Source organism: Anolis carolinensis, chromosome 1, assembly GCF_035594765.1.
Source record: "Anolis carolinensis isolate JA03-04 chromosome 1, rAnoCar3.1.pri, whole genome shotgun sequence".
NCBI lineage: Eukaryota > Metazoa > Chordata > Lepidosauria > Squamata > Dactyloidae > Anolis > Anolis carolinensis.
In genome coordinates this window covers 301,474,787-301,501,450 of record NC_085841.1, presented here as the reverse complement: position 1 = coordinate 301,501,450, position 26,664 = coordinate 301,474,787, and the positions used below count along the sequence as shown (strand labels likewise).

Here is a 26,664-nt window from a genome sequence, read left to right as displayed (position 1 = left end):
CATGGAGTAGGGAGAAAACTTGAAATTATGGATTCATATAAGTAAATGTGTACGTATCTGGTTCTGAATGATAATGACCCTGAGAAATACAGGGCTAAAGTCTCACCTTATCGTGTAGTTGGGTATATGTTTGGAAACATCTAGTCTAAGATTAGGAAATGTTTGGTTTCCACAATATTTGGAATAAAACTTCTATGATCCCTTATAATTTGCGACACTTGCTGGAGCTGGGTTGAATGGCAAATATGGCAGGTTCCCCATCACTGACCTAGCATAACCTCTTACTTAATGTTATCTTATTAAACATTTCTAATAAAGAAAAATATCACAGTTCCTTAACACAGCCAGTCCTACTGTCACTTTTAGGACATTTACCCTGCTGTTAATCTGAAAATTATTTTTCAGAAATTTCCATTAGTTGGTTCCTTTCCTGTTTTCTTTTCCATCTACTGCATTTAATCCTGATCTCTCTTTATTTTTCTATTCTCCAGACAATGTACATATATGTATATGTATACACATGTAGATACATACAAACACAAACACAGATATGACATCAAGTTGCCTGCAGACTTACAGCAACCCCATGAATTTCCTAGGGTTTTCTTAGGCAAGGTGGTTTTGTCAAGTTTTTTGAAATATAGACTACAGCATCTTGTTTTCATTGGTTTAATCTTCATCCAATCACGTCTGACCCTACATAGCTTCCAAGATTAGAGTGGATCTGATATCTAGACCTTGTGATAAATATACCCAGCTCTTTTAACAGTTCCTCATAGAACTTGGTTTCCAAATTCTGAACCATTCAGTTTCCTTTCCTCTCACATTTTTCAACATGGCAGTATCTTCCTTAAATTGTGAGGTGATAGAAGAGGGTTTTTGAAATCAGCTTCTACTTCTCATTGACCAATAGCGATGTAGTGACTTGCCTTGCTGAATTATGGAGAAGAAGGTAAAAGAAATGTGGTTGTCTTTTCTGACGAGCCAACAGGATTAGGTAGTTCATAAACCTAAAATAATAATTCTTAGTAAAGTACAATGGTCTCCACAGATAGAAAGTGCTGTAGGTTAAGTAAATTTTCCTCCATTTTTTTTTTGAAATATGGTTTTAAGATACAGTATGTTTTTGTGCGGAATAGAAGTATGTTGTAGTTTATCCAAACCAAGATTTTTCTCCTCTTTGATAAATGCTGTGGTTTAAATTCACAATCTGCAGGTTCTTGGGAATACATTATTTTATTTTTCTGAAAGGCATGTGCTGCCCTCCAAGTATTCTGGCAATTGTAAGTTTACTGTTGCAAACGGAAGGCGTGGATGTTTGGATAATGAACAGGATTGTATAATAGATATTCCAGTTATAGATTTTTAGAGTTTTAGATATGATAATCAATACATTCAGGTGTCTTGACTATATGAAAGTGACTTTGCAGAGAGTGTGATTTCTCTATTAGCTTGGTGTGTGCCTTCTGGTAAACGTACTGCAGTTGTGACTCCACAGTGCTGCAGTAGCTCATATTTTGGGATGAAGAATTTGGAATTGTGACTCTGGAGTTAGCTTGAGACTTGTGTGTCCTCATGTTCCCCTCTGTGCACAAAACACTATGTGTGGTGTGTATGCAAGCTTGCCTGGAGAGGGGGGGGGGTCCCTTTCTGTTCTCTTTCCTTTGGCATCCTAAATCTCCCAGAGCTCTTGCTATTGACAGTCATGTTTAGTGTCAGACTCAAAGTCCTGAGTCACTGTATTGTTTCCATGGCAACAGGCTTGCTCATTATAATCGGTTTTAGGGATAGTGAAAATATAGTACAGATGCTGCTTGGAGTTGGGCTAGTGCCAGAATCGTATTGGCAAGAAAGATATGCAGGATTTCATTGCGTTAGGTGAAGGACTCATACTTTATCCTCAATGATATCAGCAGGTAGCGTTGTGTGAAATCCTGCCTCTTGGGGGTGACAGACTGGCAAGGCTCTCTGCATGAGAGAAGAAAGATATGCCCTTTCTAGCTGTGCATCCTAACAGTGCCATTTACATACCTCACCTGTTGCTGTGAAATTGCCACTTTTCCATGATTGTTGTTGCTAGCAAAGCAAGAACTCAAAGAAAGTATTAATGCATAAAGCTGTATATGTAAAGGTGGGATGGATTGGGGAAAACAGTGAAGTGAGCAATGCCAGCTGGCATCAGGTGCCACACTATCTTCTGGGAATCTCCTGTGTGGGACAGAGAGAGTAATTCCCAAGTGATGAGTTCTGTGCTGGCACAGAAAAACAAAACTGGAATAAATTATTTCATTAGTAGTATCAGCATGAAGCGCTAAGTTAAAAGCCATCTGCTAATTAATTATACCCACTTCTGTTTTTCTGCCCTCCATATGTGGTAGGTTGAAATGCCTTCCCCAATAGGGACACAGTCAGCATTGGCATGGAAAAAATGCAAAACAAATCAACCCAGAAAACAAGCTGAAGCCAAAAAACAATTAACGAGAAATGCAGAATCTATTTAAAATACAGAGTAAAAGACAAAATGGCCAGCATCACTAGGAATGTGCAGGGCAGGAAGGGAGGGGGCAGGAAGAGATGGCCATGCAAAATAAAGCAAACATTCAGACCTTTTAGTGTTGGACTGCTTTTAGCAGGCTTTGCAGAGCCTCCGATGGCCTAGGGGATAAAAGCCTTGTGACTTGAAGGTTGGGTTGCTGACCTGAAGGCTGCCAGGTTCGAATCCCACCCGGGGAGAGCGTGGATGAGCTCCCTCTATCAGCTCCAGCTCCATGCAGGGACATGAGAGAAGCCTCCCACAGGGATGGTAAAAACATCAAAACATCCGGGTGTCCCCTGGGCAACGTCCTTGCAGACGGCCAATTCTCTCACTCCAGAAGCAACTCCGGTTGCGCCTGACACACACACACACACACACACAAAGCAGGCTTTGCTTTCATGTATGAACTCCTATAGCTCCACAGTGTTAAGTGAACACTTTAAAAATGAGAGGTAAGACTGGTGTGTGATTCATAGGGCAGGATTCCTTGTCTGTCCAAAGATGAGTCACCCATGCCAACTGAGGAGACGGGTTCATGGGCTTTTTCTCCCCATTCTTCTCAGTTTGGAATGGACAGAGCCCATTGCTTAAGGAAGAGGTGGGGACTCACATAGTACCCTGGTTGCTGTTGAATTGCAAGTGCCACACACTGACCCAGGGAGTTGCAATCCAATGACAACCAGCAGTGTGCAAGATTCACACTCCTGCTCTAAAATAAAAAATGGCAACACTTGACTTGTTTTGTCAGCACCACAAAACATTCTGTATGCACTGTACATGCTTGAGTTTTGTTGTAGCATACCCTTTCAAGAAGAATGTGACATCATAGTATACTGTATGATTTTTTTAATAGTGATCTATACATGGCTGTTTTTACTTTCTTTTCCCTGAGCCAGAGAGGAGTATGAAGTTAGAGAGATGGGAGAAAACCATTTAATCTAGGTTTTTTTTACCCCATCCAGAATGTTCATATCTCTATATAAATCAGGATGGAAAATCTGTGGCCCTTCAGATCTTGATTGACAGAAATGCTACTGATATAGAGAGGGTAGGCAGAGTCCTTTTTTGTCCACTCTCATGACACCAACAAAGATATCAGGGGTTTTTTTAAATTGCAAAACTGCTGACAGAACCCATCAAAAGCAATTTGGCTCATTTCTACCCCACAAAATCCTCCCCCATTAAAAAACAGGGAGTTTAATCCAAATAGAATGATAAATAAAAAACAAAAGTGACTTCTGTTCAGTTTGGCTGCCTGGAACATTTTGGTGAGACTTCCCTGCGGGAGGGGACATTGGAGTTCCTGTCTTCAACATTTTTATCCAACCATCGTATAGAAAATGCTAGGGGAAAGTATATGAATTACAACAGCCTTGGGCTGGACCATCCTTGATGTATAAAATGATGAAAGCATGATATGTATGGATGCCATGAGTTTTGGAGTTTTGGATCCATAGTTTTGGAGAAAGGTAAATCCTTCTGATTAGATTAATTACAATATGTATTCCTGTCCATGACTTTGAGGAAGCATTCCTACTTTGGAGTTCAACTGAGACCTTTTCATGCATTATTTGGAGTTCTGTTAGCACTGTTAGGGGAAATTTTAAATGTGTAATGGAATGCTAAGATGATGTTTGTTTAAAATAGTTACAGTTAGCACAGACTATGTGTGTGCTGCTCCATGCCAGGAGCTTTCATGGCTAGAATCACTGGGCTGCTGTGCATTTTCCAGGGTGTATGGCCATGTTCCAGAAGCAACATGGCCATATAGCCCAGAAAATGCACAGCAACCCAAATTAAGGTCTGTCTTTGCCAATGCTGAGACCCCCTTTTTGGAGATTCTGTGTAGCATGAATCTCAAGTTCAGAAGTTAGAAAAACATAACTTACAGTACTTGTATGCTCCCTGTTGAATTGCCCTGTTATTGTCACCAAAATAACATGCACTGAAATAGGATTACTATATTTTGAGAAACAAAAACAAAAAAGGAGATAAAGTTACCAACTACAGTGGAACCTCTACTTAAGAGTGTCTCAACTTAAGAGCAATTTTCAATTAAGAGCTGTCGCTTGACCCAAGTTTTGCTTTGACATAAGAGCAGCATTTTGAGTTAAGAGTTGAGTTGAACAAGGGGGAACGCTAGCACGAGAGTACAGGGCTATAGGACTTTAAGGGAGCAGTTCTTGTCCACTTTGGGAGATTGCTGTCCTTTTTGCTATTGTCCGCTTTGAGGAACTTTGGGTTAGTTGTTTTTGTATGGTTTTATTCCTGGTATGTTTGGCTTCATGAAGAGAGAAGAGAGGGAGCAAGAGAGGGAGGGAGGCTGGAATGAGTACAGTATGAAGATACTGATGCCTCTGCCTCTTCATTTTGTACTTTGTGCTTCTACCATTTTAAATTTGATCTTTCTTTTTTATAGTTACATGTGAATGTGCATTTATACATTATTTGTTATTTATAAAGTACATTTTCTTACCCAAAATGGGGGGGGGGAGTTTGGGGGGCTGGAACGGATTAACAGCATTTCAATTGGAAATTTGCTTTGAGATAAGAGCATTTTGAGTTAAGAGCTCACTCAGTCATGGAATGAATTAAACTCTTAGGTTGTTAGATATACAGTGATACCTTTACTTACTCCTTTAAAAGGCAACACCAGTTGCAGTGTTGACAGACTTGGCAGTGGGTGGGTTTTGCCCCCAAAGTCCCCCAACTAACCCCCAGCCCAGTCATGTTGCCCAACTCTGTTGCTATTATGGGGGGCAGGCAGTCTTCTTGCTGATGTAACTGTATGATAGTCTTGGTGGCATTGAGAAGAAAGAGAGCTTAACCAACCTGTGGATAAAACAGGGTACTTTGGATTCTTCAAAAGAAACTTTTACTAATCTGAAGCCTTTTTTTCTATACCCCCCCCCCCCCCCGTGATTGTGAGGATGACATAATTAAGCGATATTGATTTCTGTGAAGAAGTACTTTTGACCAAAGCTAGCCAAGACTTTGTTTTTGATAGCATTTGATACCACGTTCTGGCTGAATGTAGACCTGCTGGCATTTCCTTGGGAACTGAAGTGTTTTGCACCAAGTGTTCTTCAGGGTTTATGTCTAGCTTGGACAAAGACCAAGAGCTGCATGACAGACTCCTTTAGCTCATATTCCTGTGCTATGCAGTGCCAAATATTATGAGATCTACCACTTTCCCAGCAGTTTAGCATTTCACCTTTCATAAGTGCTGCTTCTGAAGCAAGCAACAGCTGCAATAAAAATAAAAAAGTACAACTTGACAATAAAATGTGTAGAGGTTCAAGGATAGAATGATACTGGGCATGGGCCAAACTAGTGTGGGGTGTAAGATCTATGAATGGAATCTTTCTTGGCTTCAAATAAGTGTTAAGAACAGCTAGATTATTTATGTGTGAGAGTGGGTACATATGTAGAGTTAATGTCAGAATCACAGTACTCAGAAAAGGCTATGCTCCCTTCTGTGCTGTTTTCCCAATTGAAATTGTCCATGTTAATGCTAATATCCCCCCTCTCTACCTCCATATACTTCCAAGATATTGCAGGCAATATGTGGGACAAATGGGAATATTGGGGCTGGCAATAGATTTTCCTTTGAGCATGTTTCTTATCCTATTCTCACTTGCTTATAGCTGCTTTCCATCTTTTATGAACCCCCAACCCGGTGGGATAATGCTTGTTTGGTTCCAAGATAACAATTTCTGCTTCTAACATTGCCGTACAACAGGGTAGCAAACTGCCTCTTTGACCCATTTAAAAAACTCGAAGGGGCTACAGGGAGATAGAAATACAGTTTTATGTTTTCCTGGCTTATTTTGATGACTCACCATGAGGTATTTTGCATACTTAACTGCAGTTAGTAATCAGTCTTCAGGCTGCATTATTAAGAACTAAAAAAATCTCCTTACTCATCAATAACCTTCTAAAGTTTTCTAATGGTTCTTGGTCACCCATCTTAGAATATCTATATATCTCTATATATAAAAGGATAATGAAATTTCGGCTTAGAACAAAACAACAAAACTACACATCCCAGAAACACTAAACTTGGCAGCACAACCCCTCATCCATGCCTCTACGTTTATACAACAAAAATAAAAGAAAAATAAAGTCCTAATTAGAGGGAGATTTATCCAATTGCTGCCAGTTAGAAGGCTAAGCTCCGCCCACTTGGTCTCCTAGCAACCCACTCAGTCCAGGCTACAGGCAGAGTTATGCCTCACTTAGGCCTCTTCTACAGATTATCTAATTGGCACTGGATTATATGGCAGTGTAGACTCAAGGCCCTTCCACACAGCTATATAACCCATTTATAATCTTATATTATCTGCTTTGAACTGGATTATCTTGACTCCACACTGCCATGTAATCTACTTCAGTGTGCATTTTATCCAACTGTGTAGAAGGGGCCTCATATAATCCAGTTCTAAGCAGATAATAAAAGATTATAAATATACATTATAATATTATAGGAGCCCCCGGTGGCATAGTGGATTAAAGCCTTGTGACTTGAAAGTTGGGTTGCTGATCTGAAAGCAGCCAGGTTCGAATCCCACCTGGGGAGAGTGCGGATGAGCTCCCTCTATCAGCTCCAGCTCCATGCGGGGACATGAGAGAAGCCTCCCACAAGGATGATAAAAACATCAAAGCATCTGGGCAACGTCCTTGCGGACGGCCAATTCTCTCACACCAGAAGCGACTTGTAGTTTCTCAAGTTGCTCCTGACATGAAAAAAATATAAATAAATAAATATAATATAATATGTAATAATTACTGTGGTATAATAATACAGAACAATATAATCTCTAAAACCAGGACAGTAAATAAAGAACAACACTCTGAAAGCAGGGGAATTCCAGACAGGAAACAATCAGGGTCAGCCAACACCTCCCAAAAAAGGATTCCTCTAGGAATCCCACTTAGGATGACACCACAGCAACGCGTGGCCGGGCACAGCTAGTATGTATATATATATATATATATATATATATATATATATATATAGAGAGAGAGAGAGAGAGAGAGAGAGAGAGAGAGAGGCAGAATTTGATATTCAACAGAGGTGCAGACTACTAAAATTGTAATTGCATACATGGCAGTGCATTAATTTCTTGTGCAGATAGGACTGTTTTTACTGATATAGGACAAGACTTTCCATAATGGTTGAGCATGCTATTACCTAGTATATGAGAATCTTCTGGCTCGGGATAGGACTTTGATGACAGTGCAAATTGCAGAATCTAAATGCAGAATCCTTATTGCTCAAGTTCTTCCTACAGTCAGATGAATCTGCTTCATCCAAAACTCGTTTTCTCCTTCAGGCTCATGCTGATGTAGATGGTATAGTTTCAGCTATTTTTCAGTCTGACCAAACATTTGCACTCTAAACAGTTTGTGCAAATGATATTATATATAATGAAATAATGGAGGCATTGCGAACTCAAAAAGTTGATTTCTAGTGAATTTCTTTTGCATTCTCATTACATTCACTCTTATAACAGTGTAAGATGAGAAGTTACAAACCTTTTAAAACAAGGGTCAATATGGAAGAACAGCACCAGAGGGCAGAAGAGAGCACTTTGTGGCTCAACTACTTTTAACATAAAAGCTTGAATAAAATCTTGATTTTTATACTGCTGTGTTTCTCCTTCAATATGAAAAAGAAGGAGAACCAGGATGGAAGTCAAAATGTTCCCTTATACCAGTATCTCATGCATACCTGACGACTTACTTGTTCAGAAACTTTTCATATACTATGAAAGTATATGAAAAGCTATGTTGGAAATTTTGTAGACTTGGAGACCTAGCTGTACACCAAAACATTCTGATTCTAATGACAATCATGCACCTCAGAATTAGCCATCAACTGGCAGCTGTCTCTGTTTGACTAGAAAAGGCATTTGTGTTTTAAATGAATGCTGTTGCTTCCAGGAGTTTCCCCAAAGTGGACCTGCCAGCTTCCTTGGGCCACAGAGGGGGGTGGGGGGACAACAAGCCATTATAAAATGGCTTGTCAATTATATTAAACGATACTCCATTTAAACAATTACAAAAGATGTATCAACATTTACTTGGCCAAGAAAAAGACCAAGGGTCAGATTTAAAGTATTACAAGACAATAGGAAAAGAAGAGGATTAGGCCCCCTTCCACACAGTTGAATAAAATCCCACATTTTCTGTGTCGAACTGGAATATATGGCAGTGTGGATTCAAATAACCCAGTTCAAATCAGATATTGTGGGAATTTCTGCCTTGATATTCTTGGTTATATGGCTGTGTGGAAAGGCCCTAGGTCTTCCCAGTCTCAAAACCTACTATCATGCATGCTGTATGACTTGGTTGAAGAATTGGTTGTTTCTGAGAAACAAATGTTCATTACAACTAGAAGAAGATCTGAAATTTGGGATTCATGCCTATCTATGGTATGACAAAATAAAGACTCTCATTTTAATAACCACTACATAAGTAAAACACAATGACAAGTGTAGAATAAGTATAAGAAAATATTTTATGCCAAGAAGTCCTTATTGTGCTTTCCTCATGAAGCTTTGTTTAGAAGGGAAATGGACCTGAAAGAGAAATGGTTGACTTATAAAAACTTGTTGATGTTGAACAATGAACAATTTAGAATAAAGGCAAGAGAGGAATTACTGTCTGAAGGCTTCCCAATACAATGGTTTGCCTACAGACAATTTTTAGAACGATTCAATATGAACAAAAATGTATTTGGATGTGTAATTGATAAAGCTGAACTTGAAATTGTTCTAGACTCTGTAGATGACCACTTAATGGCTAGGCTGTATAAATTGTTGTTACAATATGAAATGGAGGAGGAAAATGTGAAAGAATGTATAGTTAAGTGGACACAAAATTTTGGTAAACCAATACCAATGGAACAATGGGAAATGGTCTGGACAAAGAGTTTGAAATTTACACTAAGTAATGATTTAAAAGAAAATGTCTATAAAATCATGTATCATTTTTGGCACCAAAAAGAATTGCTAAGATGTTTATAGTTCTAGTGATTATTGGAAATATGAGGTAAAGGTAGGCACCTTTTACCATATGTGATGGTCATGTAAAAGAGCACAAACACATATGATTTTTGAAGAAATTGTTGAATTTGAAATGAAACCTAAACTCTATCTGCTTGGGATGTTAGATGATCAACTCGACATAAAAATGTGGAAGGTTATTGCTATACCTGACAATGGCAGCAAGAATTATTTATGCTCAAAGATGGAAAAACTAAATGATTCTGACACAAGAGGATTTGCTTATGAAAATACGTGAATTTGCAGAAATTGATACACTTACTAATCAAGGAGAGATCTCTAATAAACTTTAAGAGAGACTGGGGCCAGTGCATTGTGTTCCTCCAGGCCTCCATCACTGTTTTTTTTTTTTTTTTGGACTAAAAGAGTGTTATTATGTGGGAAAAGGATGTATCAGTGGTTCTTTTTGATTTAATTGGAGTAGAACAGTGGTTTTCATCCTGGGATCCCCAGAAGTTTTTGGCCTACAGCCAGTTTAGCAGCTGTTAGGATTTCTGGGAGTTGAAGGCTAAAAACATCTGGGGACTCCAGGTTGAAAACCACTATTGTAGAATATTGAGAGACTATAACCATTGGACAGACAGTGTAAAACCCTTAGCTTAGCTTAGATAATGTAGATGGTATGTAGTTAATGTTATCTGACACTTTGAATGCAGGAGTAATATGTTGTCATTTATTCTAGAAATAATGTATTGTATTTTTAACTTTATTTTTGTTAGATAGTACATTTATATGTAGGTTTTGTATTAATTTGTTTAAATAAAAAATAATTCTATATTAAACAAAAGATAAATGATAGCTGTCCTCCTTTTTATTTTATCATAATTGATAAATTATGAGAAACATAATTGTACAGATCAGGCAAAAGATTTTAGATATGGTTTGAAGCCAGGGATCCAGTGGACTACTTTCTCTTAATATGGGTCTGATTATTTATTGAGCCCAACTATTGCACCCTCGTCTCAGTTCTTTGCAGCACTGAATCTCTGAACCCCTTAATCAAGGGAGATTTGGTTTGGCCCTCTTCAGAAAATTGAGACCTTCCAGTTCTGGAAGGTAAGGGCCAGCCCTGGTTAGCGTTTGAAAGAACACCAGGTGCTGTGTGCTATATTTCAGGAAAAAGAACTGGCAAAGGCACATTTGAGCACTCTTTGCCTTAGAAAATCCTGTTGAATTTATGGAGTTATCATAAGTCAACAGGCAACCTGAAGGCACACGCACATGCAGGCATTTGAACTGGATTTTATTGCTCTATTTCTACATTTTATGTGAGACACCTGCATCTTTAGTTTTTATTATGTGATTTGAGATGTTTTGTTGAATGTAATGCATTGCTGTTACCCCTCCTTGAACTGTATAACAAAATGGAAGGTGGTATTAATAAATATTGTAAATAATAAATGAGAACCAGCATTGTGGAGTGGTTTGAGTATTGGAAACCAGGGTTTAATCTCCCCTCAGCTGTGGGAATCTACTGAGTGGCCTTGGGTAAATTACACTCTTTAAGCCTCAGGTAAAGACAGATGCAAACACCTCCTGAAGAAATTTTGCCAAGAAAACCACATGACAGATTTGCTTTAGGGCTATCAAAAGCCAGAAATGATCTGAAGGCACACAAGAACAAATAATAAATGCAAAGGAAAATGAAGTGCTAAGTGATGAATCATATGGATTTGGACCCATGTTGGTGTTCAGTATCACTAAGTGCAAAGATTTTAGATTAGCTGGAGACAGGAAAGACCTTTGCCTCAAACTTAGTAAGGCTGTTTGTTGTCTGTCAACAATAGCATCCCTAGAAGAAAATCTGGAAAACCTTTCTAATAGTAAAGCTCCCATATCTCCATAATCACCATGGCCATTCTGAATGTGGCATTCTAAGAGTTGTACAACAATAAAGTAACTTTTTCAGATTCTGAAATGTGCAAACCTTTTAACCTGGTATATTTACAATTGAGATTGAAGACATAGTAATGAAATGTGTGTTTTTTGGGCAAAAGGGAAAAGGTTATTGATGTGGTTATAAAAGTAGTTGTGAAGTATTTACACTGTTCTGATGTTCTAACACTAAAATAGACGAAAGTTGTGAAGCAAGCAGCTGTAGAAGTTGTAGTAGCTAATGTGTTTCTAACTAGTCTTTCCTCTTGGGAATATTTTACTCTGAAATGAAAAATTTGGCTTCCTCTACCCATGTGCAAGGTCACTAAGCAACAGTATGTATTTGAAAATGAGTGCACAGGACATTCTAGAAGTAGAGCTGAAAGTAACTTTTTATGGGTAGCATAAAAATGTTCACATAGTTTGCCAGGCTAAATAGAAACTGAACAATGGTAAAGACATGTTGTTGCGTGCCTTCAAGTCATTTCAGATTTATAGCAGCCATAAGGCAAACCTATCATGGAGTTTTCTTGGCAAGCTTTGTTTGACAGGCTTCTGCCATTGTCTTTCTTTGTGGCTCAGACAATGTAGGTATCGGCCTTGTGGGGATTCAAACCCTGTCCAAGGTTCAAACCAATACATAATGCTGGCTCTCCAAAACCCTGCTGGATATAATTAATGGTGGGGCATTTGCCCAGCATTTCAAAAGCACTCTGATTTACCATGAACAAGGCATGTACAGACAGTCCCCAATTTACGAATAAACCTGTAGATTTGTTCTTAAATCGAATTTTTATGCAAGTCGGAACAGGTACATTTTTAAAGAGTAACTCCAGTCATATACATATACATACACACACATATATACACACACACACATACACACACACACACACACACATACATATATGTATATATGTGTATGTGTGTGTGTATTAGGCTAGAGCAAATTTTTCGTTATTACGTTAAATTCATTAAAAATTCGTTTCGTAAGCAATTTTGAATTAATATTGAACCATCTGCTCACTGCCCTTACAAATATTACGAATTTGAATAATAAAAGTACCTTTTTTCGTTTGTTTCTGATGTCTTCGGATGAAGCTGTAGCCCCTCTGAGAGGAGAAGCCATGTTGGCATGCCTCTCAGTCAATCAGAGCGGAAGAGGGAGGGAGGGAGAGGCATGGACATCGATCTGCTAGCATTTTAAAAAAAAATGTTGCTTCAAAAATCCCCAAAAATCAGTGGATGGGTCAAACATTATGAAACTTGATAGGCAAAGATTACTTAATTTTTGCTTCCATTCTGGCAAATTTCATCATAATAGCTTTCATAATGCAGGAGAACGAAGCCTCTGAATATTGACCATTAATGAAGCAATTCGCCATAACGAGAGAAAAAACTCCATTTCCCAGAAGCCTTAGCAAGCCAATCAAAGTGGAAGGAAGAAGGACAGGGAGGCGTGGCTATCGATCTGCTAACATTTTAAAAAAATGTTGCTTCAGAAATCCCCAAAAATCAGTGGATGGGTCAAACATTATGAAACTTGATAGGCAAAGAGTACTTAATTTTTGCTTCCATTCTGGCAAATTTCATCATAATAGCTTTCATAATGCAGGAGAACGAAGCCTCTGAATATTGACCATTAATGAAGCAATTCGCCATAACGAGAGAAAAAACTCCATTTCCCAGAAGCCTTAGCAAGCCAATCAAAGTGGAAGGAAGAAGGACAGGGAGGCGTGGCTATCGATCTGCTAACATTTTAAAAAAATGTTGCTTCAGAAATCCCCAAAAATCAGTGGATGGGTCAAACATTATGAAACTAGATAGGCTAAGAGTACTTAATTTTTGCTTCCATTCTGGCAAATTTCATCATAATAGCTTTCAAAATGCAGGAGAAGGAAGCCTCTGAATATTGACCATTTATAAAAGCATTGGGCTGAAGCCAACGTTTCTCCAATAGTACTATGCCCACTTGCAAACTACAATTCCCAGGTGTTCCAGGCCCTCTCTCCTCTTAACATTCCCCACCCCCTTTTGTCCTCACTTAGAATCATAGCGTCATTGAACGGTAGAGTTGGAAGAGACCTCGTGGGCCATCCAGCCCAACCCCTTCTGCCAGGCAGGAAGACACCATCCAATCCCTCCCAACAGATGGCCATCCAGCCTCTGCTTAAAAGCCTCCAAAGAAGAAACCTCCACCACAGCCCGGGGAGAGAGTTCCACAGCTGAACAGCTCACAGTGAGGAAGTTCTTCCTAATGTTCAGGTGAAATCTCCTTTCCTGTAGTTTAAAGCCATTGTTCAGTGTCCTAGTCTGCAGGGCAGCAGAAAACAAGCTTGCTCCCTCCTCTCTATGACTTCCCCTCACATATTATACATCATGTCTCCTCTCAGCCTTCTTTTCTGCAGGCTAAACATGCCCAGTTCTTCAAGCCACTCCTTATAGGGCTTGTTCTCCAGACCCTAGATCATTTTAGTTGCCCTCCTCTGACCATCTTGACCAAACTTTCATACAGTATGTGAATTCTTGGAAGGTATGAGAAGTTTAGAGAGAAGGAGGGAGGAAGAGGTTTGAATTTTGGACTCCAATTGTGGCATGATTCCCCACTCTGCCACCCACTTGGGCAAGTCACACACTCTCAGCCCAGAAAAGCCAATGGAACAGGAAATAGCACTTTCAAACCAGGAACTAATTTCCTTATTCAGAGGCTGATGGCCATCTGTCAGGAAGGATTTGATGGTGTACTATGATTTCTGTTCCTGGGTGATAAATGTCATTTCCTAATTGGTTCTGTCATAGAAACATGGCAAAATCTATGACACTGCCTGAACTTTGTGCAAGCGACATGGATGGAACATATTATGGTTTGGTCCACCAATTTAACAAAGTTTCAGCCACAAAAACCAAGTTTCTGAAGGAGAACAATGACTTTCACAGTAAAGACAACCCAATGAAACAGGAAATAAGACTTTCAAACCAGGAACAGATTTCTGCAATTATTAAAAAATGGTTTATTATAAAAGCTATGAAAATTCGCCAAAAATCGGAGGATAAGGGAAACGTTCCAAATTTTGGTGAGCTTTCAGTGTTAAATGTGTTCTACCACTGTACCAAGTTTGAAGAAGATCACTCAAAAAATGAGGGCGGGAGAGTCCTGTAAAATCTCCCCTCGTGCTGTTTTTTTTTGCCACTGCGCATGCGCGTCCGCCATTAACGAATTAATTTAGAAAATAACGAATTTTCGTTAATTTCGAATTTTTTGGGGGGCAAAATTTGGAAATGACGTCAGAAACGAAACGCTGGCGCCCCCTACTTTTGAAACGAGTTTAGAATCAATTTTTTCATGGATCGCTCAAGCCTAGTGTGTATGTATATATATGACACACACACACACACACTTTGGACAACATAAGGAAGTGTTAACACCCCTGCGGTGTTTGCTTTGCGGTTTGTGCCCCTGTTCGGAAGATTTCAACTCACTTTCTGTCCCTGTGATAATTTAATTTGGGAAAAATGGCTTTTTGTGGAAACAAGGATTGCCAAGAAAGCTTCAGTGGAGACACCTTTTCCCCATGATAACTCTTCCAGGAGTGAATCTCCCATCTGAGGGATAGATTTCTCTCACTTCGTATTGCCTTACCCCTGTTCTTAACTATGAGTTATTTGTAAGTCTGATGTTTGTAACTTGGGGACTGACTGTACTTAAAATGAGACTTGCTAAACAAGCCATGGATTTCCACTCTATAACTGGGCCATAATCTTGCTTTCTCTGGTTTGTTGAAAGGGAACATATTGAGTGGGAATTGCTCAATGACACGATTTCAAACTAGTGATGCCAACTGCTGCTTTGGGTGAACAGTATTCATTGGCCTGCTGTTTCTGGTGGACAAACTAGGTCTCCCACAGAAACCCGGTGTCATATAAATGCATTCAGTGGCTTTAATCCACCATCCTCACAGCATGGCCTAAACATCTGTGCAGACCTCTGTGCTACACCGAGACATATACTTTTCTCCCAACTAACCACATTTGTGTTTTTTCCATCTTTAGTTTATATAAGTGGGCTTTAATAGAATGTAATGGTTCCATTTTAACATATTTTCATGACATTAGGATAGTTTTTGAAAAGGCTATTTTTAAATAAGCAGAAATTGATAGAACTGGAAATATCTAAAAATCTGCTTTGTGTTAATATATATATATATATTAAACTAGGTAGAGACTGACTTTTTACCAACCTGTTGCAGATTTTATAGTGCCTATATACCTTCCATTGTCTTCTTCCCATTCTATGCAAAGACATTTGAATTGTAGTTTCTTGTGGGTGGAGAAGTTTATTTGAATTTTTTCAAAATCATAAAATGTTTATTGATAACTATATATCAATTCAGAATCTAATTTTCTGTTTGGATAGCCTACAAAACAACCTGTCATGGGCATGAATTAGTGGTGTAACTTCTACAGTGGCCCTTAAGCTATGGTACCCACCTTTGCTAAACTCAGCGAATGAGTTTATTTGGCTGTTCTGGGTTAAACCTGTCATTTTACTTTATGGCCACATCTGCTTCTTGCCTTTCATGGTTTTACTTATTCATTATTCTAGGAAGAAAATGTTTTTTTTCTTCCTTAGCAGACGTTAGCACTGGGACAAAATCCCAATAAACAAAAACACTAATGCCTCAAACCAGCTGCTGGGACCACAAAAACCAGCCCTGCCCTGTCCTTATATAACTGGCACAGATGAGACCTGCAACTTATTTTCTCTCCTCCCCACCTTTCCCCGGGCATGCCACAGTCTGCCAACAACAGAGTCCTCTCTTGGGAGAAATCACCAGGAACTTTGTGCTTTTTCAGCCCCGTCAGGAATTTTAATATGCTAAAGCCACAGGAGCTTTGAGGTTGAACAGGCCCTGCATACTAACATACCCTCACCCATTGCAGCTTCCTGAAGCTGCACTGTGTGTAGAGATGTCAGCTTCAGAAAAAAAAAACCTCCTTTGCCTTGTTGTCTGTCAGTTGCAGTTCTTGTTCTGCCATCGGGAATAAGTGGGGTTGGGATTTAATGGGGGTGAAGGGAGAGCCTGTAAAGGTCACATAAGATTTGCATCCGATCTGTGCGAATTACACTAGTGAAATAAAATGTTTGGGTGTTTCAGCACTATTCAGAGGTACTATTATGGATCAAAGGCTGTGCAGGGAGCTTTTAGAGGGGGGTGGAACAAGCTTTCTATATCAGAGAGAGAAAGAGAGGCTGTAAAAGAGAAAGTGGAAAACAACTGGTTGAGGAGACCATTCTTAGGGGGCCAACTTGCAGCAGAGGCAGTTTAAAAATATTTGGATAAATTAATCTGGGATTTGCCTGCATTTGCTGTCAGCATTTTATGTCCAGCCTCTAAACCTCAACAGCCTGGCCCAGTGAGCTTTAGCTGCTCCTGATGTGTAAACAGCCATTTCTCACTGTAGCATCAAAAACATCCTCTTTTCTTTGGAAGTGGGACACAGATGTCCCACTCCACACTACTTGCTCACTATTTCCTCTTAGGGCTACCTCATGTATTATGCAGTGGGAAATCTGTTTGCCACCAATCGTGCAATTCTCAGTGGTACTCTTGCTGAGCCTAGTTTCTGAATTGATGTAATGCATAATACCTGCATTACATCAATTTGCAAACATGCGTTTTGTCATGTACATACAATTTTTAAATTTAAAAATGCAAAACACAAAGCATTTTTGCAGATGAAATGTGTGCATGTTGTGGTGCAGGCTCAGATGCAAGGAGAAAGGTCGTGTTTTCACTCCTAAGTCAATGAATGGTCAGCAGAATGTGGCAGAATGTACTATCGCTACAACCATCCTTACCTCCAAAAAGCTGTGTCAATACAGCACAGGTATCAGCAACCTATAGCCCTCCAGAAGATGCTGGACTACAGCTCACATCATTGCTTTTCATTGGCTATGCTGGTTAGGGATAATAGAGGTTTAAGCCCCAAAGGAAGAAACTACCTTATTCCTAATGGAGAAAGTCTCTTGTTTCAGTTGCAGCTAAATTACGTATGATGTCAAACACATAATGTACATGAAGTTGCATGATTTGTAAGTATGAGCCATTGGAAGTTTCTATCCATGTTGGGATAGTGGTTTTATAGCTATGTGTATTATAGACCTGACTCCCCTCCCCTATCACTGAAGCTGCAATTTACACTTGAAAGAACAGTCATGCAAGTTCAGGTGATGTGTTTTGCCATATGTGTGGTTTGGTTCAGAAGGATCACTATGCAAATTGAGTAGGGAGAATTTGGGGTCTGTTGCTATCTCTCAGCCTAACCTACCTCAGGTTGTAAAGATGAACCATGTAAATGGCTTAGCATCTTTTAAAGAGCAGTAGGATGAAATACAGTTAAAAATGAAATAGTTTCAATGTTAAGCAAAGCCATACCACACTAAGGGGAAAGGCTGTGTTGTGCTGTGGCACTGTTGAGAAGCAAGAAATCTCACTAAGGATCACAGGAAAATGCAACAATGTAATAATTTGGTGGGAGATATTTGAGTACATCCAATAAGATGTCCATTAGCAGTGCACATGTTGTAAGCTAAATTCAGAAAAAGATAAAGAACCATATGCATGTATTGATGAATACAAGCTGTTGTGCATACCTGCTTTGGCATGGTGCCAGTTCTCTGGAGATAATGGAGGAGGAATCTAAATAGGAAACAAAATATATTCAGTACACAAGCCCTGAATCAACAAGTCTAGAGGTTTCTCCAAATGTAAACTCTACTGATATTTCCTCCCCTGAAGTCTTAACATAAAAACAAACCATAACTATGGGCTCATTATTGAAAGGTTTACAACAGTGGGAAAAATATCTCCAAGGCCAAGTTGACAACTGAAGACTAGGCATATGGTAGCATAAAATGACAGCAGCTCATAAAATTGGCTTGGGAAGAAATAAAAGCCAATTTCATCATTCTCAATCAATTTCTTTGTATATATCAAAAGCTAATTTGTCAGAGAAGTAGATTATAGTTACAGTCAGCTCTCCACATTTGCAGGTTTAATTTCAACAGATTGGATTATTTGTGGATTTGATTAATATATTCTTTCTAGGAATCTCCAGTCCTCCAGTGCAACTCTAGGGTCAACATCTGCCAGGCATTTGGCAGTTCTCCAGTATGTGGTCAATATCCAGCAGAGCTGGACCATAAGACATGCTGAAGGACCAAGGGATTCCTAGTGAGGTGTTCAGTCAGGTAAAAAATAGTGGTTTTTTTTATTCACTGTTTTTCCCCTTTCACAGAGGTCTAGCATCTCTGTGAAAACTCCACCAAAGTAGAGGTCCTGGCATATTTATATCTTTTTATAGCCATGTCATTGATACTTATGGGATACAAGGTTGTGAAATATACTCCCCTTTTCTTATAATGCTTTTTTGGTATCTGGATAGAGGTACCCAAGTATAAAGTATTTGTAACATAAATGAATTGGAAACAATACTTTTCAGATACTTTCTACAATGATGGTTTCTAGGTATTTTGCTAAATGATAGAGAAGAGGCAGAGATACACATATTTTTTATCACTGAATGTCAGTAGCAGAAAATAAATAAAAATATATAAGACATGGAATAGTTCAAGAAAGAACCCTGCTCACTCTGTTCTATTCAAAGTAGCACTGTCGCAAGGATGATCTGGTTTGCTTCCCTTGAAGGGAAATGAGTTGTAATAGTAAACATCATGTGATTTTGGTTTGGAAAGATTGGGATAATCTGTGTGAAACAGGGCCTCTTTTTGCCATCATATCCACAGATTAATGTGGTTCCAGTACAGGGTGATGAAGGCAGAAGCAACATAAATGATTCAGCTTTTCATGCATGAAGCAATATGATAATGTTCTTGCTTTAGTCTGACCTGCCTGACCATAAAGCAGAAACTTCCTGAGGGATTCTTAATTGGCTTATCTGATAAACATTAGATGAAGGAAAGAGGATCAATCATATTTTTAGTTAACAACAGTTTGTCCACTCTATTGGCAAGCAAGCAGGAAAGTGGCGATCTGGATAGACACTTAATATAGAAAACTATAACTTAAGGAAGCAAGCTTGCTTTGCAGAGCCATCAAGGAAATGCAAGTAGGGGCCAAGCAAATCTTTCCTAGCTCTCTATGATTGTGATGATAAAGAGTTTGTTAGTATCAAGAGATTATTCTTTTGATAAAGGAAAAAGAATAGAGATGCAAGGTGGATGTGTACAACCCTGAATTACTCAGACATGCAAGTTTTTATGATCTAGAGATGTCTTCTTAATACCAGCATGTACATTACATACTGTGTGGTTTTCTGGTGGTTAGAGAAGTAGAGAAATCTTGACTCTAGGGCGTTCCCCCTCATATTTTAGATGGCAAGGGTAGCTGAGTAAATATAATGGTAGAACTCCCAGTTTGATCCTGCCTCTTATTAAACAGTTTGAACCCTGACTTCAAAATAGGAACTGTTTCAACATCATGTACAAAAGCAGCCTCAGGCAACAGAAAACTAAACTGCACTTACTGTATCACTCATAGACAGCATTTTGAAGAATGGGACCAAAAGAGCAAGTATAGCAAAGTCAACTGTAAGTCCTGTATTCTGAAATTTGATCTCTAAGTTAAGGCAACAGAGATATTCAGTGGTCAGTACAAAATTGTAAAATTTAACTATTCTTAACCTGAATTTATATTGGGCACTGATGATTCTAGAGTTCTCTAGCCCATAATGACAACATAAGTACCCATTTTTTGACTAGTTACACTTGTAGCAACAACAACATTATTTATTACCTATTTCTCTCAGTGGAGCTATAGATCCTTCAGAAGTGTGCTTCCAAAACAGATTTCTTGTTGAATCTTTTCATCCTTGAAAGTTTTATAAAAGTGCTTGCAAGGCTTGTGGCATGCATATAAAATTTAAAAGTTGACAGACTTCCCCTTATCCACATCTTGCTTATCCTCTGTAGCTCCAATCCAGAACAAAAGGCAGTACTTTGATCTTGTTTGCCTTACTTCTCCTAGAGCCCCCTTTCCTTAATTTTTAAAGTAGTGTAGAGGTTCATCTTTAGATGTTTGATTGAAAAATCCTGCTTTCATTCTAAAACAGTGATTTAGTGTCAGGACCCAAGAGTAAGATACCAACCAGAATCTCGAGCATAGTCAAAGTTTATGGCGCTAGATCAGCCACTAGGCATATTAATCTACTAAAGAAACTAGTTTGAATTTTTATTTTAAATTTTATTATTTATTTTGCATATTTATACCCTAACTTTAATCTGGCATTGGACTTAAGGATGCATATAAAATAATACAAAAAGCTTGATAATAGAAATGTTAAAGCACAATCAATGAAGTTATATTAAAATCTCATCAGATTTTTCAAAGTGTTCTTTTTTGTGTCAGGAGCGACTCGAGAAACTGCAAGTCTCTTCTGGTGTGAAAGAATTGGCTGTCTGCAAGGATGTTGCCCGGGGGCTCCTGGATGTTTGATGTTTGTGCAGTCCTACTGGCACAAGGGTTTGACCCTTTGTGCTACCAGGGGCTCCTTTCAAAGGATAAAATAATTTAAAACATAATAACGGTATAATTAAAAATATGACACACAAATATGCCATGAAAATTATTTCCTAAAGTGATCCCATTATCCATGGACACATTATCCATGGTTTCACTTTGCCATGCTCCAAAAAATATTCCCTCCCAAAGTGTTTGTGGTTCTCTAGCACTGTTCTATGATATGCGTCTACTGAAAGTATAGTGAAAGGATAGAGTTTGTTGCTATGTGTAGTTTCAGGTGTCCCCTGCAAATATGTGGGTTGTACTGTAATCATTAAATGCGTATTTTGCCTCACATGAAAAGAGAGATACAATGCCAGCCTAGACTACCACGAGTGGGAATGCTATAATCTGGAAACAACCACTGAGAACACTCTTTCCCATGTTTTCATCAGATGGTCTTGTAATGGTGGTGAGTCTGAGAGGAAGCTTTTCCAAAAGGATCTTAAGACTATGGCAGATTCATATAAAGAGAAATCTCCTTTCAGCTTGTTTATGAATTGCATCAGAAGCATGTCAATAACCAGTGGAACTGTTTCAACAAGGGAGTTATGTATTTCCTGTAACTGCTCATAATCAGTATTCTGGCTATGGCATTTTGGACCTGTTGAAGTTTCTGAGCAGTTTCCAAAGATAGTCCAAATGAGACATAATCAAAACATATGTCACTATAACCCGATCTGACATCTCTATGACTGGGCACAGCTGGCACACTTGTTTTAATTGTGCAAATGCACTGCTGGCCACCACTGAAACCTGGGCATCAATGCTTGTGGTTGAGTCCAGGAGTACACCAAAATTGTGAGCATGAGATTTCAGAGGAGTGTATTCCAGGCTGTATCTATATTCACTGCCTTTCTGCTGACGAGGAGTATCTCTCTCTTTTTTGGATTAAGCTTCATTTTGTTTATCCTCATTCGCTACATTATTAACAACAGATACTGGTTCAGTAATGAAGTAACTTCCTTGGAATAAGATGTAGAGGAGAAACAAGCATGTCTTCAGCATATTGGTGACACTGAATCTCCATGTTATTAATCCATGTTTGACAGAACATGTTATGCCTAATTCTTTCCTGGGCCCTCTTTATTATTCTTGGCCCAGAAGTCCTTCATTTCAATAGCATTTACTATTGTTTTGCATATCCGTGTGATGACCCCATGGATATGGGATCATCTGGATTATATGTCAGGCTGGGGTCATTTGCCACTCAGTGGCATTAAAAGCTCATTGCTTGAGAGTTCTTGCTGTCCCTTATGCAGGAGTTAATCTGTAATGGATAACCTTAAGGATTTATATTTCTTGGATTGTGGGTGCTCTAATCCAAAGCATTTGGAGGCCACTAGTTGGCCTACCATTACCATATACCTGCCTGTATATTTGCTGGGTGTCTTAACATCCAGATGTCCAGTGCCTTTTTTATGTCCTCTAAATGTTTATTTCTACCAAAAATAGGAATTCTGCACTTCGGATCAACAGTATACACCTAATGACTTCTTTATCATAGAATCATCTGAGATAGGATTTGAACCTGAAGGTATGAGGATAGGGCAGTCTGCCATTTTAGGAAGAATCTCTTTATGGTAGAAGAAGGAGCCTATATTAAGGACACCATTTCAAGGCCCTCCCCTAAGCTCCCAAGCCAAGCCTAGAATGCAGAAGGAAACAATTTACCTCTCACAAGTGAAGAGAATCCATAAAGTAATTGCACCTTAGGGAGGGAACAAAATTCAGAAGCATTCAGTATACCAAGAGGCATACAAATATTGAACAATCGGCATGACACTGTTAAGTTATCATATTTAAAACAGTATTCAAAAAGTTCATGGTTCTACCATAGATAATAAGAGGGAAATGAGCCAAAATTATGTTCTGTTTTCATTAGCAGAGAACACTGCTGGATTGAAAGTTGCTCTGCATCATTAAATTCCATCCATTGGTTTTCATAGTCATGATAAGAAAGAAATTCCCTGTGAAGTTGTCAGTAGAATCTCAAGTGCCAAATGAGATCAAATAGATTTTCAGTGACCAAGGGGGTGTATTTCTGTACCCAACATAATTTCTCTCACACTCTCCAGCACCTTCTTTGCCCTAGGACTTCATCAAATTGAGCTGGAGAAAATCAGGAAAAGTGCGTGAAAGGGTGGAGTTTCATGGGGTTATGTCTTTAAAGAAGATGAAGAATTTACTCACTCTCATCACACTAATATTGCCTCCTCCAGCTTCTAACAACCATCATTTTAATTCCCATCACATGTGTAGGTGATGACTCCTCCCATTTCAAGGATACCGGCACATTTTTTAAGGCAGCCCTTCCTTCAAACCCCTTTGACTGAAACAGACACACCTTTCATAAGGAAGTGGTTTTAAATTAACCGTCATCTTTCCCAGAACTTTTGTATTGGCAATAATAGGAAGTGGTTTTAAATTAACCCTTTCCCCAAGCCCTTGCATTGGTGATCTGGGGAAATGGGCATTTTGGCTCCTCCCACACACAGCGTCATCATTGTATATACAAGCGGGCAACAAAAGCAGGTAACAGTGATTAGCATCACACTGGGAAATTGACCATTTTGCCTGTCTCTATGCAGAGAATTTAAAAATAGGTAACTTGCCAACCTATTCAGGAATCATTGGAAAAGCCAACACTTTAGAAATTGCAAAATATCTCCTTCCCACAGTTGACGCATGTGTCGTGAGAAGGGCACAGTGGGTTCCCATTTCTTAAATGTGTAGAAATGCTGAATTTATTATGTGTGATGAAGTCATATGGCAGTGTGCTTACATTTTAGCTAACTCATAAAGAAGCCTATGGTCTCTGAGTGAAGTGGTAGTATATCTTATTCTCAGCCCTCTGTAATAGGTTAGGCTTGAGAGTACCCAAATGGTTTTACTCTGTGCTTTGTGGATAAGAATTTGAACACAGAGTGTAGCATCTAGATCAGTGGTTTTCAACCTGTGGGTCCCGAGATGTTTCGGCCTTCGAGAAATCTTAACAGCTGGTAAACTGGCTAGGATTTTTGGGAGTTGTAGGCCAAAACACCCGGGGACCCACAGGTTGAGAACAGCTGATCTAGATGATATTCCAACTGCTGCAGCACATTGGATTTCTGGCTTTGACTGTTAACATTATTTGAAAAAATGAATTGATATATATAGCTTTGGTCTGTCTTGGATAATGCATTCTAAATATTCTTGAAGTTGCAAAATAATGCTGTTTTTCATTTCCAAATGTAGATTCCATGGTTATATACAATTATTCATTTGTTGTGCTAAAGATATGGCTGAGGGAGTCAATACTCCGGGAAGTACTTTCCACTCTGTCTGAAATTACACACTATGACCTTTTTATTTTGGAGAATATGCATTCTGGGAGTCTTATATTCACCAAGGCTGATTCTCTTGTATTGCAGATACTAAAGCCACCTGTAAAGAAGAATCTTCATGAAGGTGACCAGCCATGCAATGTTCTTGGAAGGCTGTCCTCCTACTTGCTTTGGCCTCCATTGCTATCCAGTATACAGCCATCCGTACCTTCACAACCAAGTCCTTCCACAGTTGCCCTGTACCTAACCCAATGAACTGCAGTCTGAATCAGGAGGCTGAATCAGCAGATAGATTGTGTGATGAAAGCCCCACTTTTGCTTACAACCTTTCCAAGAAGACACATGTTTTGATCTTGGCCACCACCAGAAGTGGCTCCTCTTTTGTCGGGCAGCTTTTTAATCAACACTTTGATGTTTTCTATTTATTTGAGCCCCTCTACCATGTCCAGTACACCTTGATCCCAAAGCTGACACAGACCAAGGGTTCCACGGACCGACGGATCATGCTGGGTGCTGGCAGAGATTTGCTGAGGAGTCTATATGACTGTGATCTCTACTTCTTGGAAAACTACATCAAACCACAGCCAGTGAACCATACAACAGACAGGCTGTTCCGGAGGGGGGCTAGCAAAGCTCTATGTTCCCCACCAGTTTGTGAAACCTTGACACCCATTGATATTCCTTTGGAAGAAGGGGACTGTGTGAAAAAGTGTGGTACTTTGAACCTTACACTGGCTACTGAGTCTTGCAAAGACCATGGGCATGTTGCTATCAAAACTGTGAGGGTGCCAGAGGTCAATGATCTTCGAGCTTTGGTAGATGACCCCAGGCTCAATCTGAAAATTATACAACTGGTAAGGGACCCTAGGGGCATCCTGGCTTCCAGGAGTGAGACATTCAGAGACACCTACAGACTTTGGCGGATCTGGGATGGCACAGGCAGGAAACCCTATAACCTGGATGTGACACAACTCACCACAGTCTGTGAGGACTTTTTGAACTCTGTTTCCACTGGACTAAGCCGACCACCTTGGCTGAAGGGCAAGTACATGCTCGTGAGATATGAAGACTTGGCCAGAAATCCCTTAAAAAAGACTGAAGAAATGTATGAATTCCTGGGTATCCCAATGGATAGCAATGTGGAACGATGGATACAGAACAACACAAGAGGGGACAGATCTGCAGCCAAGCACAAATATGGGACTGTCCGAAACTCAGCAGCAACTGCAGAGAAGTGGCGGTTCCGTCTCTCCTATGAGATTGTGGCATTTACGCAGAATGCATGCCAGCAGGTGTTGGTACAGCTGGGTTACAAACTGGTGTCCTCTGAGAAGGAATTAAAGAACCTCTCTATTAGCCTTGTGGAAGATAAGGACTTCTCACCTTTCTGGTAACACAGACATTAGGGAGCTCGTATTCTTATGCTGAGACGAGCCATTTGTAACTGTTGCCTTACTTTCCCCCTCCCCTCTTAACTTTTTGAAATTTGCACTAATTCTTGAATGGGGGTCCAAAAATGAGTTAAGATCAAGAAGGTGCCCCCTCTCAGATCATGGTATGGATAATGGGTCTCTTTTAGAGCAAGAGCTAAACAATAAACTGTGGACAGGTAGCAATGTTTACAAATTACACAACATAACAATGTATAAAAAGGAAAAGAAGTAACCCTCAGGTTGTCCATGCTGAAGGACACGTGAGGGGTTCTACTTTTGCACTGTTTACTTTTACAATGTAAGAGGTAATTATAAATATATATAAATATATATGTCTAATTTATGAATAGTGTTGTCATCTCCCACCTAATTCCTCCTGATTATGAGCAGGTTTTACTGTTAGCTGAATGTGGAATAATCTCCTTGTTTTTAATCTTGTTTTGATATGTCTGAGTCATGTTATCAGGCTGGTCGCTGATCCATGGTTTGTTTAATAACACCTATGACATTTCTTTGTGCCAAAAAAAGAAAAAAGAAAGAAAATGATTTGCTGAACAGCAACAACAAAACCTTAATGCTTTATCTCTGTGTTTTCTGCAAATAAAGAATTCAATCAGATCAATTGTTCCTGGAGGGTGAAATTCACCAGGTCAGGCTTAATCATCAGACCATTTACTTCCTCTCAGGACATATGTGAACATGGTTAAGTCTTGTGATGGGGTAGAACGGTAGAGATATAACTGCTGCACTGTTGAAGATCCAAGAAAGATAGCAGAAAGAAGGAAAAATTGTGCAAACTGATAATCTTACTGGACTGTAAGTGACAACATGGATAAGCTATGG

General features: G+C 39.3%; 1 protein-coding gene across 1 annotated transcript in view; it reads left to right on the top strand.

Moving 5' to 3' along the window:
- Positions 1 to 26,439, top strand: part of chst1 (carbohydrate sulfotransferase 1) — a 34,986-nt gene extending 8,547 nt beyond the window's left edge. The window contains exon 2 of the mRNA XM_003214630.3: positions 24,476 to 26,439. Within this exon, the coding sequence (XP_003214678.1) occupies positions 24,523 to 25,782 (1,260 nt within the window). The 5' untranslated portion in view covers positions 24,476 to 24,522 and the 3' untranslated portion in view covers positions 25,783 to 26,439. The remainder of the gene's footprint in view (positions 1 to 24,475) is intronic.
- Positions 26,440 to 26,664: the final 225 nt, after the last annotated feature.